Source organism: Vulpes lagopus, chromosome 3 (genome assembly GCF_018345385.1).
Source record: "Vulpes lagopus strain Blue_001 chromosome 3, ASM1834538v1, whole genome shotgun sequence".
Classification (NCBI taxonomy): Eukaryota; Metazoa; Chordata; class Mammalia; order Carnivora; family Canidae; genus Vulpes; species Vulpes lagopus.
This window is the reverse complement of record NC_054826.1, coordinates 125,382,956-125,399,110: the sequence shown is the minus strand read 5'-3', so window position 1 is coordinate 125,399,110 and position 16,155 is coordinate 125,382,956. Positions and strand designations below refer to the sequence as shown.

General features: G+C 43.0%; 1 protein-coding gene across 1 annotated transcript in view; it reads right to left on the bottom strand.

Moving 5' to 3' along the window:
• The window catches only part of LOC121487973 (ectonucleotide pyrophosphatase/phosphodiesterase family member 7-like), a 33,535-nt gene that overhangs the window by 7,988 nt on the left and 9,392 nt on the right, over nt 1-16,155 (bottom strand). Inside the window, exon 2 of the mRNA XM_041750121.1 lies at nt 6,665-6,810. Within this exon, the coding sequence (XP_041606055.1) occupies nt 6,665-6,810 (146 nt within the window). The remainder of the gene's footprint in view (nt 1-6,664; nt 6,811-16,155) is intronic.

The window sequence follows — 16,155 nt, the reverse complement described above, 5'->3', positions numbered from 1 at the left end:
CACTTCCCTTAGAGACTCTGCCCGTGCTTCTGGCTGGTTTGGGATGTGTGGATTTCACATCAGGCTCCAGAGGTGGGATGTGATTTTGGCAGAGGATATTGCATGCACTGGCCACAGCAATTGGTTTAGTCTTGGGCCCATGTCTCAGTCAGAGCCAATGAAATTTGATCTTGGGACTTCTGAGTAGGAGGAGAAAGGGCCAGAGGAAGGCTTTGGACCAAAAGTGGGGTTGTTTTTAACAACATACATGATTGCAAAGTCATGAAAATATTCTTCAGTGATCCACTTCAGCAGAAAGGTGGCCGTTTCCTAAAATTGTTAGGAAAAAGAATTATATATGCTCACCCATGAGTTAACAATGAGATGGACACATCTCACTAAATAAGTCCTGTTGTAAAGGAGCTCCTCCACCAGGACATGCACATAGTGGGGGCTCAGTGGATTTTTGGTTTAGTGAATGAATGACCTCATTTGGGGAGCAAGTACTTTGTTTTGTCTTAGCAAAGCTATTAACTTGAAGAATGTACTGTGACACTTCATGTATGAGCCAAGATTTTGATGTTCTGAAAAACTCAAAAGTTCATTGGTTTTAGGAGAACCAAGGATGATGGTGGCATCAGTGTGTTGATTTGGAATGGAGAATAAATGACCAGGAATAATTTTGGGATAATGGCACCTGGGTTGTGGCTAATTGGTCAACAAACAAGCAGAAAAGTATGACCAAGAGTAATGACAGAACTTCCAATGTACTGAGAGAGAGAGAGAGAGAGAGAGAGAGAGAGAGAAGCAGGAAAGCAATTTGGAAGTTGTAGGGGATACTGTTGGCTTTCTACCCAGATCCTCTTACAGGACCATTGTGCTCGCATTCACTTCAGCTGCTCCACATTCCAGAAAATTACCTTCAGACTTTCAGCCAAGTGACCAAATCTTGCCTCACCTGGGAAGGTGTTCTATAATGCTCCTTCACTCCTAGCTGCCCATGGCCAGTGATTGACTGTTGGGAGGACAAAAGACCAGCTTCCTTGCCTCAGGTTGGGATACCATGGAGGTGCAATTCATGCTCCAAGGTCTTTGTGGGATTAGGCTGAAGCTGGTCTCTAAATGTGATCACGTCTCACTTACCTTCTGCCCTTTCAGTTTCCCTCACTCCTATCTCCTGAGAACTCTCCCTCAATGCCTTACATGTACCAAATCCCTGCCTTGGGCTCTACTTTTAGGAAACTTGAAATAAGACAGAAGTCTTTTATTTTAAAAAGATTTTATTTATTAATTGATGAGACGCACAGAGAGAGGCAGAGGCATAGGCAGGGGGAGAAGCAGGTTATCTGCAGGGAGCCTGAGGCGGGACTCCATCCCAGGACCTTGGGATCATGACCTGAGCCAAAAGTAAATGCTCAACCACCGAGCCACCCAGGCATCCCAAGACAGAAGTCTTAATACTAAATACTGTGCAAGTCCCAGAAGCTCTGCTATTTATAGCTATAGGTGAAATATTGTATCCTCTGCCCCCCCAGCATTCATTTTCGATCATGTGATTTAGTTTTATTTTCTCTAAAGCACTTTACCCAATCTGAAATTATCTCAATATGTTTCTTGTTTACTGTCTATTTCCCTCTCTCAGAATGTGAGTTCCATGAGATCAGGGACCATGTTGATTTTATTGACTGCTCTTTTCCTGGGACCCAGAAGAGGCCTGGCTTACAGTAGGTGGTAATTGTTGGTTAAATACATGTTGAGGGATCCCTGGGTGGCGCAGCGGTTTGGCGCCTGCCTTTGGCCCAGGGCGCAATCCTGGAGACCCGGGATCGAATCTCATGTCGGGCTCCCGGTGCATGGAGCCTGCTTCTCCCTCCTCCTGTGTCTCTGCCTCTCTCTCTCTCTCTCTCTCTCTGTGACTATCGTAAATAAATAAAAATCTATTAAAAAAATACATGTTGAATGAATGCATGAATTGCATCTGCTTTTATGGGTGCAAAACCCATCCTATTCTCACTCCTGATTAACTTATGGAAATAGTTACAGAAGCTCTTTCTTTTTTGGGTTCTAGCATCTTATTTGTAATCTCTTCAGGCAACACATTTTCATTTCTGATAATAGAATTTCTATGGTTGCTTTAACTTGCAAATTCCTCTAATATTTATTTATTGCATTTCTGATTGGCATTACTCATAATTCTCAGTTTTTAGCGATGGTACTTTGTTTAACTTACATATAAATTGACTTTGCTCTGAAGTATGGAATTGGCTGGAAGGATAAAACTTTCAACATTTTGTAGAACATAGTTTGACTGGCTATTTTATTATCTAGAATAAACTGACATTAACATTATGAGGGACTTAGGCAGCTCTACATATCTGGTTGATTTCTTGATGTTTCCATGTTAAATCTCAGGTGTTCCCAACTTGAAATTGTTTTCTTGTGCTGTATTCTCAATGCACACCTTCTTTTTTTTAAAATATTTTATTTATTTATTCATGAGACAGGCAGAGACAGGTAGAAGCAGGCTCCATGCAGGGAGCCTGATGTGAGACTCGATCCCAGGACCATGGGATCACGCCCTGAGCTGAAGGCAGATGCTCAACCGCTGAGCCACACACACAATGCACACCTTGTTTAAAGATAACTCAAGCTGTAGCCTTAGGAAACTATGATTTTGTTTTTCATTTTGTCCTATAGGGATTTTAAGAGTTATACTGCTCCATGGAAGAAGCTACAGAGAGAAATGCATGTTTGAGTGTGTGTACACACACACACTCACACAACTCTGCTTATTTGGGACCCGTGATAATCAAAAGTGATATTTTCAACAAATACTTCTGAGAAATAATCTGAGCACTTAATAGGATGCAAAAGAGTGGGTATTTACTATTCTACCCTTTAATTAGCATAATCAGTGTTTCTAGTAGCAATAGCAATTGGAAAATCGCTGGTTTTATTAGGTTCATTATTCTTCCTTAGTGTAGTGTTGCATCAGTGTGGCTATTACTCTTAAGTTGCTTTTTTAAAACGAGAGTTGGTACTTCCTATGGGCAAAATCCTTGAGTTTTGAACAGAGTCCACCAAACTTCTCAGAACTAATCATTAGAACAGAAGTTTCAGTTTGATTTTGCATTTTGTCTTGTCTTCCTTTAGGATAAAGTGAAAGTCACAAGGTGAACTTGTTTTAGGAAGGCCCTTGAACATATTTCTTTCTTTCTTTCTTTTTTTTTTTCCTTGAACATATTTCATCATGGTTGTGCTTTGGTGGGAAGGGAAAGGAGTTAGTTTCTCCTTTTAGGAAGTGATTGAGTGGAAAGAGATGGACTCCATGTATGTGAAATTCAGAAGTCAAGGTTGATTCTGAGTGTTTTCATTGCTTTTCTGTGCTCCAGAGGAGTCACTGAACAGAAGGAGACAGGTGGCCAAGATTCTATTTCTCTCCCCTTCCACACCCTTTTGGAGGTCAGATTATTATTCTTAGAGCCTTTTGATGCATAATAAAGACATGCTTTGGGTCAATATTGGGATGAATTATCTTGTTATTAATGCTCTAGGCAAAAGCAGCTGGCATCATCTTGCTCACAGCTCTTCCAAGTCTAGGAGACCTGGCTTACAGTGATAGCTGTAGCTGCCCTCCCCACCCTTTCTCCAAATCCCCTTTTGGTTGTAGCCTACAATGGTCCTGATAGAGACTCTTGGCAGCCATGGGGATGTCACTCAGAACATTCCCTTCCATTTCACTCCTTACTATGCTCTATAGGTCCTCCATAGAGAGGTAAAACATGCTCCTAGGTTTTTATGGTTTTCCTGGGCCTTTTTTTTTTTTTTAAAGATTTTATTTATTTATTCATGACAGATACAGAGAGAGAGAGAGAGGCAGAGACACAGGCAGAGGGAGAAGCAGGCTCCATGCAGGGAGCTTGCCGTGAGACTCGATCCTGGGTCTCCAGGATCACACCCTGGGCTGAAGGTGGCGCTAAACCGCTGAGCCACTGGGGCTGCCCTGGTTTTCCTGGGTCTTTAAGTCATGGGTGCCTGCCTTTCTCTGGGGATTAGGACTTCTGAACTTGGTGAACCACTTCAGTCATTAGTCATGTTCAGTTACCAGGCATGCTCATTTAAAATCCAAGCTTGCTCTAAATGGAGCATCTTTTTTCATACCCTGACCATTAGTGAAGTCTTTCTGGAGTCTGGATATGTTCCTGGGCTGTGAATTATGGAAACAAATGTGGCCAGGAATCCTATTTTTTAGGCATCATCCACAAGGCATGTCAATTCTTATGTATCTTGATGGACTCTGGAAGCATTAGTGTCATGGAAGGAAAACATTTTAGTCCTATTAAAGGTGAATGCCTCAATCTCCACCAAGCCTGCCTGGAAGAGACTCAGGAGAAGGATGGATTTTCCCAGTGATGCATACAAGTCAGGCCACTCCCCTAATAGATGGGCTCCTGAATAACCTTTAAGGCAGTTGGTATGCTGTTACTGGGAGGCTGACCTGGGGCCATAGGTTTGCTCTGATTGAGGCAGCTTTCCTGGCAACTCCTCAAGGAGCTGGCCAATGGTCCTGTCCCATGGCAGGATGTCAGTGGTAGAATGAGATACACCAGCTTGACTTTCACTTGCCAAACACATGGCATGTTGTCAGTCACCTGGCCCTGCACCAGATCCTGTTTTTGCACAACCACTTATGAATTCAGCAAAGAGGAATAACACTCTGAGTATGAATTGAACAGAAGGAAACAAAGTCCTAAAAACAAGTGGCAATGAGACAAGAACCATGAATAAGAAAAACTACAGGAAAGAATGCTACCAGAAGCCTCATATCAATGAATAAATACCATACCAAGAGACTAGGGAGGTCCTGGGTTTTGGACAGTGAATTAATGAAGACTGCCCACACCTCCCTAGCAGCAAGACAAATACGTGATTCACTATGAAATCCACGGCTAAATGTATTAGCCAAAGAAGTAATATTATGTTATAGTTAAGAGTTAAGAGTTGCTGAACCCAGAATGAATTCAAATCTCAGCTTTGCCTTTTGATAGCTTTGTGACTTTGAGAAGTTATGGCAGTGCTCTCGGCTTCAGTTTACTTCCCTGTTAAATAGGCATAGTCAAAGCACCTACCTAAGAACTGTTATAAATTAAAAAATGTAAAGCACTTAAGTCAGTACTAGGCACATATAGTAATGTTATGAATGCTATTTTTTTGGGGGGGGGACAGGATTAATTTGCATGATCTCTGCCTCAAAGTTAAAAAAATGTGACAGAGGGGCACCTGCATGGCTCAGTGGTTGACCTACGCCTTCGGCTCAGGTCGTGATTCTGGGGTCCTGAGATTGAGTCCCACTTTGGACTCCCTGCTTGGAGCCTGCTTCTCCCTCTGCCTGTGTCTCTGCCTCTCTTTCTGTGTCTCTCATGAATAAATAAATAAAATCTTTAAAAAAAAAGTGACGGAAGAGGAAAGAGTCTAGAGCCTGACAGGGGAAAGTTGGAGCTGAGGTAGACTCATTGACAATCCCCTATGATTCCCTGAGAGCTAATTTGCCCAATATTGTAGCCTTTAACCACACGTGGTATTTAGATTTAAATTGAAATTAGTAAAAATTAAATGCAATTAAAATTTTGGTTCTTCAGTCTCATTAGTCACATTTCAAGGGCTCAATAATCCTATGTGGCTGGTGGCTTCCATGTTGGACAGTGTGCAGTAGAACATGTCCATCATCAAGGAAAGTTCTATCAGATGGTTCTAGCTTAGAGCTGTAGTGACCAGCTGAAGCGCTATAATGATTCAGCCTTCTTTAATGACTAAGAATTTTTGAACATTTTGTTTTCAGCATGTTATATACATTATCTCAGTTAACCTTCCCAATGGGCTTAAGAAGCAGGGACTCTGATAATCTTTATTTTATGGGTGGGGCAAATCAAGCACAGAAGAGGTTTTGCCCAAGGTCACACAGGTGGACAAGGGTGGAGCCAGATTCTGCTCCGGGAGTCTAAGTCTACAACCTGCATTCTGAGCTGCAGCAGCACTACCTTGCTGCATGACACGCCCGTGTATGTTGGAGCACGGAGATGAAGTGCCAGTGAAAATGGGACCTTTGGAGCAAAGGTTAGTATCTTGGGGAAGACGAGGAGGTTCTACTCTGAAGTGATGATTGTGGAAGCTGATTAAGAAAACACGAAGCTGACAGAAGATTTGGGACTGGGACTTAAACATGCAGCTCTGATGTCTGCGTTTTTGAAGCAATAATAAATGGCCACTGGAATCCTTTCAAGTGAATGTTCTCAGAGTTTTTCATGGTCTGAAGATTCATTAAATGGTCAACTTCATTATTAAGGGCTTTTATGCTTAAGTCTGAGGCCAGTGTATAAACAGTTATTTCTGAAAGAGCTGCTGAATTCAGACCCTAGGGTGAGCCCTGGAGGTACAATCATGGTTAAGCTAGACTCTGCCCTCAAAGAGACTCACCCGTCGATAATGGCTAAATGCATATTTCATTTAATACTTACATCAAATCTATTAAATAAGTACATCATCGTTATTCCCATTAAACATTTAGGGTAACATGTTTAGAGAAGTTAAGTCACTTTCTCAAGATCACAGCTTCTAACCCCCGTCCCACATGCATAGGAATGAGAAGCAGTGTCCCTGGAAGTCAAACCAGGGTTTCTGATAGTACCTGTCTCTGGGCTGTGATCCAGAGGGGGAGAACACCATTGTCCCACCACTCAGTCTTCTTTTGTGTAGTCTTGAAGGAGTACTTCCAGCGTGTCTCTGTGTTAAACATCATGTTGTGAATCACACCGTGATCTTCAATCCAGCGACCTTGGGAATGAAAGAGGGAAGGTGCTGGTAAGTTCTATGAATGGATACTGCCAGGGGTATCAAATTGATCTTAAGATCTCTCCCAACATCCTTCTGGTTGGCCTACTTCTTCTGGGGGATTGCTGCTCTGGGTGGCTGCCCTGGAGCTTCAGACTTGGTTTTCTGGAGGTGCAAATGTTGGTAGCCATAAAGGAAGGGCTAATTGCATCTCACAACTGCCAGATTGGATCTACTCCCTGGAACAGACCTCACAGTCCTGGAGGAAGCTGGTATTGACTGTGGAGCCTGATGTGGGAGGGAAGGCAGGGCATGGGGAGGCCAGGTTACTTGGGTTATTCTGTGTCCAGAAGGTAAGAGCCTGGAATTTGGATATTTCCTATGGAATGATTTTCCTTGTCTTCTGCTGGCAATGATCTGATTCAATATTTAATATCCAGTGGGCCCAATTCTAGGGAAACATCACAGGGATTTTCCTAGGATTCCCATGCTGTTTGAGGAAAACAATGGAATTAGGAAGGATTTCTGACATAGTTAGGTATAGACCTTTTTCTCTCTCCTTAGAGAGGGAAGGCAGATATTGAGGAATGTGATTAAGCTAGATTATTCTTGAAAACATAAGAATGAACCAGATATAGAAAAAACCTGTAACCTTATTGTACCAAGGAAAAGGGGAGTACATGTTGGGGGTCAGTCTAAAGAGTGAACAAAAAGATCCATGGGGATAGCAGAGTCCACTTCCTTACCTGCTGGGACAGAATCCTCTGAGTGACCCTAGTGATTGTAATAAGATAGTGATGATTTCTCCTATTTCCCAGTTAAATCAAGGCAGGACATTTTGTGACTAGAACTTGATAGTCATGGAAACTGAGAAGGGAAAGCTCTTCACTGGCTCAGTCATTGCCAGGCTGCTGGTGGGTAAAGTCCCCTTAGGATGGCCAAAGCTCTCAGCTGGGAAGAAGCAAAAACCATTGTTGCTTTATTGTTTCTGCCTTGTAGGTAGACCACACTTAGGGGCACTGAAAGAAGTTGTGCTTCTGTCAGGGATTAGGGCTTTGGGGTCAAGATCCCTGATCAGGAATAAAATTGGATGGTCAACAGTGGAAAAGCATGGACCTAGAGTCCAAGAGAGCTGGATGCCAACCCTGACTTGGCTTTTGAACTTGCCGTGTGAACTTAAGCCCCTAACCTGCCTGGCCTCGGTTGCCTGAATACTAGCATATAGGGTTTGTGTGATGAAATCATGGCACATATTTACCACCATTAAGCTAAGATGTAGGGACATTAACTCATCTAATGCTCCCAACAACCCTGCAAGGTGGCTACTATCATAGCCCCTCCTTTAGAGAGTTCTCCCTTTAAGGAAACAGGCACAGAGTTTGCTCAAAATCATGTAGCAGAACTGGGCTTTGAATCCAGGAGGCTTGGCTACAGCCCATACTTTTTTTTTTTAATAGGTAAAATTCACATCAGGTAAAATTAACCATTAACATTTTATTTTTTAAAGAATTTATTTATTTATTTGACAGAAAGAAAAAGAGAGAGAGCACAAGCAGGGGGAGCAGCAGAGGGAGAGAGAGAGAAAAGCAGGCTCTCCACTGAGCAGGGAGACCAATGCAGGGCTCTATATTAGGACCCTGGGATCATGACCTGAGCTGAAGGCAGACATTTAACTAACTGAGCCACCCAGGCTTCCAGCTATTAACATTTTAAGTGCACAATTCAGTATCATTTAGTATAGTCACAATGTCGTGCAATAATAATCTCATTCTTTTTTTTTTTTTTTTTTTTAAGATTTTACTTATTTATTCGTGAGAGACACACACAGAGAGAGGCAGAGACATAGGCAGGGGGAGAAGCGGGATGTGGGACTCAATCCCAGGACTCCAGGATAATGCCCTGAGCCAAAGGCAGATGCTTAACTTCTGAGCCACCCAGGCATCCCTAATCATCTCTTTCTAGTTCCAAGGCATGTTCATCACCCTACACAGAAACTACGCATTAGCAGTCACTCTCCAGTCCTCCATTCCCCCAACCCCTATTGACCACTAATCTGCTTCTGTCTCTATAGATTTACCTGCTCTGGACATTTCAAACATTTTTTTTAATTTTTATTTATTTATGATAGTCACAGAGAGAGAGAGAGAGGCAGAGACATAGGCAGAGGGAGAAGCAGGCTCCATGCACCGGGAGCCCGACGTGGGATTCGATCCTGGGTCTCCAGGATCGCGCCCTGGGCCAAAGGCAGGCGCTAAACCGCTGCGCCACCCAGGGATCCCTGCTCTGGACATTTCATAGACATGAAAGCTCACAATATATGACCTTTTGTGTCTAGTTTCTTTTACTTAGCTTCATATTTTCTAGGTTCATCTATGTTGTAGCGTATATCTGTCCTTCATTCCTTTTTTTTTTTTTTAAGATTTTATTTATTTATTCATGAGAGACAGAGAGAGAGACAGAGACAGAGACACAGGCAGAGGGAGAAGCAGGCTCCATGCAGGGAGCCTTACGTGGGACTCAATCCCTGGTCTCCAGGATCATGCCCTGGGCTGAAGGCGGTGCTAAACTGCTGAGCCACCCAGGCTGCCCTGTACTGCATTCCTTCTTATGGCTGAGTAATATTCCATTGTATGAATAGACCAGAATTTGTTTATGTATCCGTCATTGATGCACATTTAGGTTGTTTCTGGGTTGTTTAGCTATTGTGACTAATGCTGTTATGAGCATTCATATATAAGTACCTGGTTTCAATTCTTTTGGGTATATATCTCAGAATAGAATTGCTGGGGTTACATGGTGACTCTATGTTTTGAAGAGCTACCAGACTATTTTCCTATAGTGGTTGTGCCATTTTACATTCCCACCAACAGTGTCTAGCAGTTCCAGTTTCTCTACGTCCTCATCAACACTTGTTATCTTCCTGTTTTTGGTTATGGCCAACCTAGTGGATGTGCAGTGGTATCTCGTTGGGTTTGATGTGCATTTCCAGAATGACTGGTGGTGTTGAGTATTGCAGTCTGGGCTCTTAACCCCTCTGCTATACCGTATGTCAGGAGTGGGGTGAAACACCACAGGTGAGAGTACTTTGTTATGGGTAGGTGGGGCCCAAGTAGGCAAGAACTTTTAGAGCCTCGGGAATGAGTAATGGAAGCCTTTTGAAATCTACAATAAATTGTCTCCTTGTTATAGTGTCCAAGCTTTCTCATGGCTGAGCTGTGCCATATCACAGCAGATGAAACGGAAGCACAGGGTCAAATCATCCAGGGAATAGCTTGCTTTTGCTTTTTTTTTTTTTTTTAACTTGTAAATCCTGGATTCTGTTCTAGGTGACTCTTCCTGCCCAGTAAAGAGCAAATCACTCTAAAGTGACAAACATCTGTCATTTCACCTAGTCTAGTATTTATCCATGGTATTTTATACTGCCAACATTAGAATCAATTGAACTACTTGTTAAAAATCACAAATTCCCTGATCCTTCTAGGCCTTGCTGAATTCACACCTCTTGGGTGGGGTCTGGGAACTTGCATTTTGACAAACTCTCCAGGTGGTTCTAGTGCCCACTGACATGTCAGACCACTGGTTCAGGGGCTATTAGCCATTCACATATGGATGTGGATTAGTTCTAGCAGACTGCCCATTACTCCAAAATCTGGGTTGATAGCAGCTCCTCTGAGTGACCAAAGGGAGAGCAGGTAGCCATCAAAACCTGGAGTACTTCAGTATCTGGGGAAGCTGGGGTGCCCAAAGCCACTGGGGGATTTGGAGGAGGGATTGAAAGAAGCAGAGGATGCCACAGGCACAGACTTCTCCCTCTTAATAATTCTGTCTTCCAGGCTCTGGGACCCAGAGGTCAATTATGGTATGAGTTAAGTAGACTACTCTGGGAACCAATAATAGAATCCATTTTTTCCCTCAAAGAGATGTCACCCAAGTTTCAAACACCTAACCTAAAATGAGTTCAGGGAGTATGACCTTTCTATTCTGTGGCATGGCTAGTCCCAGTAATTGCACAAAGGGAACTGTCTCCATGGTGTTTGGGTTATTTCCACTCTGACACTTAAAAGGCATGTTCTATATCCAGCCAGCAGCTGGGACCAGCAATGACCCAGAAGACATTTCACTGCCCCTTGGCTCCTCCTTCCTACTGCTCAAGGCTCTTTATCCTGGTTAAGGGCCAGTTCTGGAATGTGGGCAGAACAAGACAAAGGATGGGAAATGCTAAGAAATGAACAGCTGCAGGGAGCAGCAGTTTTACTAAAATTGCATTTTCAACTCTGGAGAGAGTCAGGGACCGGACTGGACAAGCTGTGTGAAGGCAACACTGTTGACCGTGCCTGGAGTTCCAGTAGCAGCAAAGGAACTGGTTTCACTTGGGTCAGATGACGCTGTCCTCCCTGCAGTGCAATGGCACAGAGGGGGCTGCTTTCAGAGGTGGGACACCTTAGTTTGGCTCTTGTAAGCACCTGCTCTCTCCCTGGGAATCAGTCTTCCCCTCCATAAAAGGAGAGGGTTGAGGGACGCCTGGGTGGCTCAGCGGTTGAGCATCTGCCTTCTGCTGAGGGCGTGATCCTCGGATCTGGGACTGCGTCCCACATGGGCTCCCTGTGGGGAGCCTGCTTCTCCCTCTGCCTATGTCTCTGCCCCCCACTTCTGTATCTCTCATGAATAAATAAATCTTTTTTAAAAATTAGAGGGTTGATGATTTCCAAAGGCCTTTCTGGCTTTATCCATTCTGACAGTCTGTCATCCATGTCATTTACATGTCTGCGATGTGGGCAATTACGCAGGTTAAATAGGAAGTAGGATGAGCTCTCCTAGAGAACATGATTCCTGGTGCTTGCTACTTATGCTTTAATCAAGGTATAGGGCAGCCCAGGTGGCTCAGTGGTTTAGCCCTGCCTACAGCCCAGGGTGTGATCCTGGAGACCTGGGTTTGGGTCCCACGTTGGGCTTCCTGCATGGAGCCTGCTTCTCCCTCTGCCTGTGTCTCTGCCTCTCTCTCCCTGTCTCTCATGAATAAATAAATAAAATAAAAAAAATCCGGGTATAATGCCTACTCCCATACCATACCAGTTATGGCAAGGCGCATTCACTCAACTGAGTGTTTCAGGTGTGGGAACCAAGCCAGCTAGATTTGATTCCTTTCTCTTGATTTTCAGAGACCTTTGTTTATATCTCAAACACTTGCAGGGTGAATTTGGGAAACCATCAAGTCCAGTGTTTGATCCAAATCCTCTCTTTCTCAAACATTTGAGCCAAGTATTATCCTTGATTGTGCCGTAGCATTTACAGTCTAAGGGATGGGGGGAGAGAGTTAAAAAGGGACACAGGATGTTCTGGGGTGCCTGCAATGCTCACAGGTATCTTCTCTTAGAATTCCCCTAGGAGGGATGCCTGGGTGGTTCAGTGGTTGAGCATCTGCCTTCGGCTCAGGTCGTGATCCTGGAGTCCTGGGATCGAGTCCCACATCAGGCTCCCTGCATAGAGCCTACTTCTCCCTCTGCCTATGTCTCTGCCTCTCTTTCTCGGTGTCTCTCATAAATAAATAAAATCTTAAAAAAAAAAAAAAAAGACTTCCCCTAGGAATGGGCCTTGCTGAGAGGCAGGGCTAGGCACCATATTTTTACCACATGACATCTCTTCCCCACATTCAATTGGTTGGTGAGAAACCCAATTCTCTCTTTCAAGACTTAAACCAAGAGATGCAGTAGCTAATCAGCTCATGGTGGGCTCTGAGCAAAAAGAGAAAACTGGTTGTGAGTGAGTAGAGCAGAGACAAGAGAGTTCTTGGGGCTGATTAGAAGACAGTAGGCTTTTGAGAACCAGAAACATAAGGTTTGCTTTCTTTCACTCTGTTTTCCATTTTCTCTCTCATTTGGTTCCCTTGCTTGAGTTTGCCTGTTAGAGCCTTGCAGGGCAGTTATTTCTCTTGAGCTAGCATGAAAGGATTTCTGTGTTTTAACAGCTGTTGTTTCCTGACATAGCTGGTGATCAACACTTCAATAGACGCCGAACAAAGTGCATTGGGAACACAGAAAAGGGGTTCAGGGAAGGCTGCACAGAAGAGGTGATGCTGGAGCCTGGTGGAAGGCAAGAGCAAATGCAGTTCAACCTTGAACAATATAGGCTTGAATTGTGTGGGTTCATTTATACGCCAGGTTGTTTTTGATAAATACACTAGTACTATTAATGTATCTTATCTTCCTTATGATTTTCTTAATAACATTTTCTTTTCTTGGGAGCCTGGGTGGCTCAGTTGGTTAGGTGTCTGTCTTTGGCTCAGGTCATGATCTCAGGGCCCTGGGACTGAGTCCCACCTTGGGCTCTCTGCTCTTCGGGGAGTCTGCTTCTCCCTCTGCCTTTCACTTTCTGTCTCTCATGAATAAATAAAATCTTTAAAAAATTTTTTTCTTTTCTCTAGCTTAGTTTATTGTAAGAATATAGACTATTATGCATATATAAAACATATTAATCATCCCTGTTATTAGTAAGGCTTCTGGTCAATGGTAGGCTATCTGTAGTTAAGTTTTTGGGGAGTCAAAAGTAATACATGGATTTTCAACTGTGTGGGGCTTCGCCTTCGGTAACCCCCATATTGTTCAAATGTCAACTGTATTTGCTGTGATTTTTAACTATTAAAACTAAGCAGTTCACTGCTTGGGCAGAAGTAGGTAGAGATGGTTTTATAATATCCTGCCCCAGTTGTACCCAGTGTCAGTTACCTTGCTGAAAGGATTATGTAGCCTGGGTTTGCTTAGTGCTTTTTTTTGTTAATGATCTAAACTTCTCACATGATAATGCACTTGGAAACAAGCCAACAGTGTTGTTCAGTTATATTGTTGTGGGCAAACCACTCTCTTGGCCATTGTTAGAAGACTTGAGAGGTTAGTTCCAAAGTTTGAACTAAAATAGGGTCTGGTATCTACCCAGTAAGACTGCTGATGGGCTTTTCTTTTTTTGATTATGATGAAAAAAATGGCTGAGTTGGTTCATAACTTGTTTTTTCTCATCATCTCAGTCCTGGATTCTTGGCCCAGAAGCTCTGCTCTAGAACCTGCAGATTTTTCCATTTTTGCTGATGTTCTAGGCTATTCCTGGCTTGTGATAGATGAAGGCGATTCCTTTTTTTTTTTTCCTGATCCTAAGGTCACGACTAGACCTGACTTACACCTATCTAAATACAAACCTTCATGGGCCTTCAGATCATACAAGAAATGGGTGCCTCTGCAGCATTGCAGAGGAGTCAGGGAGTGCCATTGGAACTGGGCACACATGGCACTCATGCCATTCTATCTTGCTTATACTTTCCATTTAGCATCCATCTCATTTCCTCTTGAATTTCAGATGATTGCCTACAAATATGTTTATTCCACTAGTTTATAAGCTTCCTAAGAGTAGGGCTGTGCCTTGTTTATTCCGATATATCCCTGGCACAAAGCATAGGATTATATCCTTACTAGACATTCAACAATGTTTGTTGAATTTAATTGAACAAACTCCTTCTTACCTCTGCCCCATTTGCAGATGGCTGGGTATGATCTGAACAAGTAGTAAACAGAAACTAACTTAGTTCAAAGTCAATTTGGGAAAAAATATACTTTAATGGATTAAAAGAAACCATACCATAACTTAATAACTGAATAAGGGCATGCCTCCTCCTCTGCTCTAAACATTTGCTCTGTTCCTACCTACTAATTTTCAGGTGTGACAGTGTATATTTACAGATAGTCCATTTGGGCATAGATACACTTTAATGCATTTCTTTCTTTAACAAAAATTTGAGGAACTGCTATATGTTAGTCACTAATTCCTTTAATCTATCATATAAACTATAAGCATGTCTTCATTTTCCTCCTGATTTGTGATTCATTTAAGTTCACGTTCCCAAAACCAAAGAAGAAAATGTTGTGTTAGCCAGCTAGTATGAAATCAGTGAGGAAAAACAGTTGCCAAATCACATCAACCAACCACCATAAATTAATCCAGTGTTCCATTTTTGAGCTGACAAGCTCATTGAGAAGAACAGCCAAGACACTGATGGGAAGATAGCCCCCACTGGAGCTCAAAACCACACTCACCCAAGTTTACACACCAGAGTGCCACCCATTGATAATCTACTGGACCCATAGCAAAAGTACTTGAATTTTTATTTATTTATTTATTTATGATAGTCACAGAGAGAGAGAGACAGAGAGAGAGAGAGAGAGAGAGAGAGGCAGAGACATAGGCAGAGGGAGAAACAGGCTCCATGCATCGGGAGCCTGATGTGGGATTTGATCCCGGGTCTCCAGGATCGCGCCCTGGGCCAAAGGCAGGCGCTAAACCGCTGCGCCATCCAGGGATCCCAGCAAAAGTACTTGAAATGAGGACAGGTGAACCAATCAAAATTTAAAACCTTATCAACTACTGCTATAGAATTGAGGCTTGTCTCCAACACGGGGACTCATGATGGCAGCCATTTTTTGGACAGAGAATATAAAATCTTAGAAGCCCATTTTACTAAACTGCTCTTGCTTATGGGTAAGTGCAAATGAAAAATGCTGCTGCTGCTGCTTTTTGACATTGCTTTTTAATTATGGCCATCTATAAGTCATTTTATCCTTGAATAAGACTTGAGAATGGCCCTAAGGCAGAGGCATGATTCCTTAGGAACTAGGCCAACAGAGAATGGTCTTTCACATACTCCACCTTTTCCTTTAATCTGCTGTCAAAAACAGAAACTTTCTCTCTGAATAGCTGAAAGCAGACAGCTGCACTTGAGTTCCATCTGGGAACTCTATTAACACAGTTCTACCCTTGTCCTGCCTTACTGGCCACTGTTTCAGAAATGAGATCTGTCCTCTACATTTTTTTCTCACTTCATTTTCTCCTCTTACCACTATAGTGGGCTGAATGGAGCCCCCTACCGATTATATGTCCATATTCTTATTCCCAGAACCTGTGAATGTTGCCTTATTTGGAAACTAGATCTTCACAGATGTAATTGGTTCATGATTTTGACATGAAGAGATCATCCTGAAAATCATTACAGGAAGAGATTTACCCATGTTGGCTCTAAAACCAAAGGCAAATTTCCTTATAAGAGACAGAAGAGGAGGGGACACAGACAGAAAAGGAGAAGGCAACATGACCATGCAGGCAGATATTGGAAGGCTGTGACCACAGATCAAGGAATGCTGGCAGGTACCAGAAGCTGAAGAGGCAAGGAAAGATTCTCCCCTAGAACCTGTAAAGGGAGCATGGCCCACTGATATTTTGATTTTGGGCTTCTGGCCTCTAGACTTTCTATTGCTTTAAGCCACTCAGCTTATGGTACTTTGTTACAACAGCCATAGGAAACCAATATAC